The following is a 5,000-nucleotide window of genomic DNA, read 5'->3' as shown; positions in this document are numbered from 1 at the left end:
ACTACACCTCAGTGCCTGCCTGGTTCCCTTTGGAAACTGTTGGCTCCACATACGACAGCCATTTTAGATCTCTTCAACCCTTTTCTCCCGGTTCTGTATCCAACTGAACAGTTGGTCCTCTACTGCTAGATAATCAAATTCTTCCATCTGGTCCTATCCCTGTGGAACTGAAAAGGTGTAGTGTGCACCCGGTCCCAAACACATACCAGGAGAGGCACAGACTTCCCAACAAAAAGCAGTCCACAACAGACAACAGCGAAACCTTGCTTTTAAATCTGGGGAGGAAGGGGAGAAGAGAGTTAAATGTCTATAAAATTATCCACCCCCCACCCCGGAAAAAAAAAAAAAGAGTTGAAACCTGCCAACGTCACTAAATTGCGTGAGCTACTGCTAAATACCATAAGAACGCATTCCCTCCACTTGTGATTCCTAGCCGGAAGGACTAAGCCAATTCCTTGAGTTATCTTCCAGGCATGTGTCCTGCCCTCCTCAACACATATGCCATCTTGCATCTACAGCAACATGAAGGGATCGAAAGCAAGTGGGAGCAGGCTAGGAATAAGAGTTAGTGTTTCTCCCGTCCTAGTCTAAACACAGTTGCAGTTTACAGGATAGGATGGCAGTATACAAACAGAATCGCTTGGTCCTACACAGATTGGCTTCTGTGAATGGTGTGTGTGTGTGTGTGTGTGTGTGTGTGTGTGTTTCATATGTGGGAGGGAGGGAGAGAAAGAGGAGCTCTAACAGGTAATAGTTTCCATAATGATTACTCCTAGATTTTCCTGGCACTATATTATAATTCCACAGGCAGAATATGTACTTTGCTTTCCTTCTTGAGGTGGTTTGGCAATTGCTTTTAACAGTCTAACTATTCCTGTAACAAAAAGGTCAACTTAAATTTAGCCCCACTAGTTTCTATGGTGTCCAGAGTAGTTTGAAAAATATACATTTTTGGGGGGGAGGCAGTTAACATTTTCCTATTGTATGATAGTTTTTAAGTAACTTTAACATGTCTTCTCAATTTATCTTCATGACAGTGGTGTGAAAGTGCATAGCACTGGTATTTTCAAGCCACATTTGACAGATGAAGCAAGTGACCCAGACAGACAAAGAGACTTGCAGAGGGGAGACAGCTAGTTCTCCTCATAGAACTGCAGCCATCCTGGCCTAGTATAGGCCTAGAATCTCATGTCATTCATAAAATGAGAGTTTTCATGAGCAAAGCAGTTTTCATGTTGAGATTGTCTTTCTTTTGCCATTCTTTAAAGATATAAAAAAAAAACAGTTTAAAAGGCTTAAATCCAGTCCCTTGACTTTATAAAATAAAGGAAACCCAAGGATCAAAGGAGTTCAAAGATTCATCTAAGATTGTTAAATGGTATCTCTTACATTTTAAATAAATTACAATCTGTAGCATAAATTAGAGTCTACAATTTATGAAATTCTCCTAAAGTTTCTCTATGGGCACAGAATGAATGTGAAGAACAGTAAGTGGAGAGATAGAATATGTTTAAGGTAACTGGACTGGTAGTTTTTTTTTTTTTTTTTTAAGGAATAAGAGAGCCAAAGGTTAATATCAATCCACTAATAAAGTCCTTATAAATCCTCCTCGGTGTATATGAGTCATGTAGATTACAATCATAAAATACTTTTGCATCATATTAGGGTTTTTTTCTGAAGGAGACTTAAAATATGTCACCATGCAACTAAGTTATTAATGATTCAACAAATACTGATTAGGGTGCAATCTTTACAGTGAACATTATTCTAATTTTTGAAGTTCTAACAAAAGTCCTTGGTCAGTAGGACAAGCAGTAGCTCAGTGAAGATACAAATGTCAGCCGGGTGTGGTGGTGCATATCTGTAATCCCAGGAACCTGGGAGGCTGAGACAGGAAGATCTCAAGTTCAAAGCCAGCCTTAGCAACAGCGAGGCACTAAGTAACTCAGTGAGTCCCTATCTCTAAATAAAATACAAAATAGGGCTGGGGATGTGGCTCAGTGGTTGAGTGACCCTGGTACCAAAAAAAAAAAAAAAAAAGATATAAATGTTAACGGAAGAAGTTTTTGTTTTCTAAAGAAAAAATCACTTATCTCATTTAATTGCAACAATCAAAGGTGGCATTCAATGCCTAAGTCACAATAGCATCTTTCTTACTCCTGTTATCATAGTGATTGAAAAACCTTCACTAAACCTGAAATGCCAGAACTAATGACCAGATTTAATATGACTTCATAAATAATTTAATAATAGACTTAGAACATCTCATTCCCTATTCTGATTGGTGGAAAATCAATTGCACCGTGCTTGGAAATGACTTGACTTCCCATTAGAGTTTTTCCTAATTGCAGCCAAACACATCATTTCTGTCCTTCAGCGGAGCCAGACTGCAAAGCCAAAAGTTATTTTTAATATAAATTTTAGTTCTTAACAACAGTCATTCTTCATGCCTTCTAAATCAGCTTTGCCTACACTAAGTGATGAGTTTGTTGGTACACACTATCTCTGGTTTCGAATAACTAAACTTAACGCACAAGCTGTTAACTATCTGTAATGACACTTCGTTGATTAATGCTTCGGTGACACCCAATTTGATCTTATGTCCACTATTAAATTTCAACCATATAATATAATTTAGTATTCAAAGATTTTAAAAAGCAGGAAAAATTGGTTCTGAAGGCCATTCACATTTTTATAGGTAAAAATGATCATACAACCCAAGGCTACTTTCCCCTTGGAGTTTCAGAGAATTAATTTTTCACTAACATCTAATAGGAGCTGTACTTTGGTATTTGTGCTTACAAGTTAATAAGCTTGTTTTGTCTCCAAATAAGTCAGCTACTACAGATGGATTATTTTTGTTGGGACAGCCTGATTCCAATATTAAAAAGTCAAGGGCATAACCATATGGCTAGAGTGGACAAAAACATAGGGGAAAGATGCTGGCCTCTTGTTTACCTACTTTGGTCAGACACCTTAAAACAATTACACTTGGAGTTGTGCTGTGGAATATGTATTTCAAACCATCAAATTTCCTTGTAGGGGAATGAGAATCTTATCAATGAGGGTTACAAAGAAACAACAAAAAACCTAAGTGGCGAGTTGCGATGAATGACTGCATTCTACTCCCTTCACACACCACCCAAATTAGAAACCGTTACTGCATCGAAGACTTGCTCTCAATGTCAGTTCAGCTTCTTTGATTGGATTCCCCATTGTATAAAAGGTATGCCAGTCTTTGACTGCCAAAATCAATTAGTCACATTCATTATGCCTCTATTTATTAATGTTATACACTTTATAATGCACGTGCTGATGGAACAAAAGAAAGTTATGAAATATCAAATACGTGTGATGATGAGAATCAGAGCAAGAGAAGTAATGATCTTTAGTCTCTAATTGTTTACAAAGCCATTATATAAAGATTAGATTAGTGGTGACAGATTCATAATCTTTTCCAGAACATAATCCTTACTAGTTCAGATTTTGCAATAGAAAAAGTATGTGCTTGGTTACAGGTTATTGGCTCCAACTGTTATATTCATGAGAATATTGTGCTTCTGTCTGCTGAAATCCAAATACACAATATCATCTTAACAGATGCAATTTTAATCTGTATTGCACTGTTACAATAAAATGGGGCAACATAAGGCTCTTTACTGATATAGGGTTCAGAGTTAATTCAATGATGCTAAGAATGACTGACTGGTATTAAAAATCAGCAAATAATTAAACCTTATGCTAAAATGAATGAAGAACAATGTTGGCATTCTGGCAGGGTAGATTTTGATGAAATTTACTGTCAAGCTGCCACCCTTAAACTTTCCACATGAAATAAAAACGTTTATCTGTCTCTCTGTAACAAGTCGTACTATATTCTTTACTTACCTTCAGTATTGCAGAATAGAAGTTGACATACACCATATGATATGATTCCTACAGTTATTTTTGGGGGGAAGGGGCAAGGAAGTAAATGGTAGCAAGTTGAAGGGTATATGTGTTATTATCTAATTGAAATATTAATTTTTCCTGGTATGCAAATTCAAACTAAGAGAGTAGAAATAAAGATACATCAGAACATGTGAAGTTTGTGGGTAAAACCATATCCATTAAGACCTGAAATTATAATGGACATTCATTTCTCATGCCTCCTAGGATTGGTTTCAAAAATTCTTCTTGTGGTTCTAAAACCCTACTTTCCAAAAATTCATCGAGGTCCTGGAACTTATTTCCATTGCAGACTTTGGCAAGCTATTCCATAATCCATCTACGGTGTTTAAGCCCTCAAATTGCCAATAGGTGATAGTCTAGTCTAGTCCTCCATTATAGTCATGACCTCTATGCTTTCAAATTAGTTTCTACTTCAAAAAAGCTTACTGGCATCAAACTGATTTCCTTTTAGGAATATTATTCCCTTCCACTAAATCCCACTTAGCTTTTCCTTCCCCAGAGCTAAACAGACCTGATTTATCAGTGTTCGAATTGCATTCTTAAAGCATGTTTTAGTACCTAAGCATCCAGGTACTGTGGTGATAGACATTAGTAAACACATTTTAGAGTAGATAAGTCAAGAAAAAGAATGCGTAGAAAGCTGACATGCTAAACAAAAATTTCAAATACAAATGGAAAAGAGAGTTCCTTTATTTCCCATTTCCATTTTGAGTAGAAGCATATCCTGTTTACTCCTAAATCTTCCCCTAAAGTCTCAACTATCTCTTTTGGGTTACATAGTCATCTGAACCAAGCTTTGAACATGAATTATGAAGCTTACTCAAGGATGCAGCACGCAATACAGACCTGCATATATAAAATCCCCTACTATTAAGCACATATCCTGTTAGAGCTGCGTGAATAAAAATCCCAAGGAACTGAAGCTGCATGGTGCTTTTTCCTTACATCTTTTTACACCTTGTAACTGAAGTACCACGCAAATGGTTTGTACAAAAATCTCATTGCAAAATATTTCTGGTACTCTTTTCCAAATTTACCAGATTCAATAA

The 5,000-nt window shown here is 36.7% G+C and overlaps 1 protein-coding gene across 6 annotated transcripts in view; it reads right to left on the bottom strand.

Annotated features, from left to right (window-relative positions):
• The window catches only part of Znf521 (zinc finger protein 521), a 270,157-nt gene that overhangs the window by 95,968 nt on the left and 169,189 nt on the right, over positions 1-5,000 (bottom strand). For 4 of the 6 annotated variants that reach the window (XM_078030228.1, XM_078030223.1, XM_078030227.1 and 1 more), the window contains one exon: positions 207-275. The exons of the other annotated variants lie outside the window; for them this stretch is intronic. In XM_078030228.1, the coding sequence (XP_077886354.1) occupies positions 207-275 (69 nt within the window). The remainder of the gene's footprint in view (positions 1-206; positions 276-5,000) is intronic. 6 annotated transcript variants of the gene reach the window in all.

Source organism: Ictidomys tridecemlineatus, chromosome 13 (genome assembly GCF_052094955.1).
Source record: "Ictidomys tridecemlineatus isolate mIctTri1 chromosome 13, mIctTri1.hap1, whole genome shotgun sequence".
NCBI lineage: Eukaryota > Metazoa > Chordata > Mammalia > Rodentia > Sciuridae > Ictidomys > Ictidomys tridecemlineatus.
This window is presented reverse-complemented; position numbering and strand designations above follow the sequence as displayed.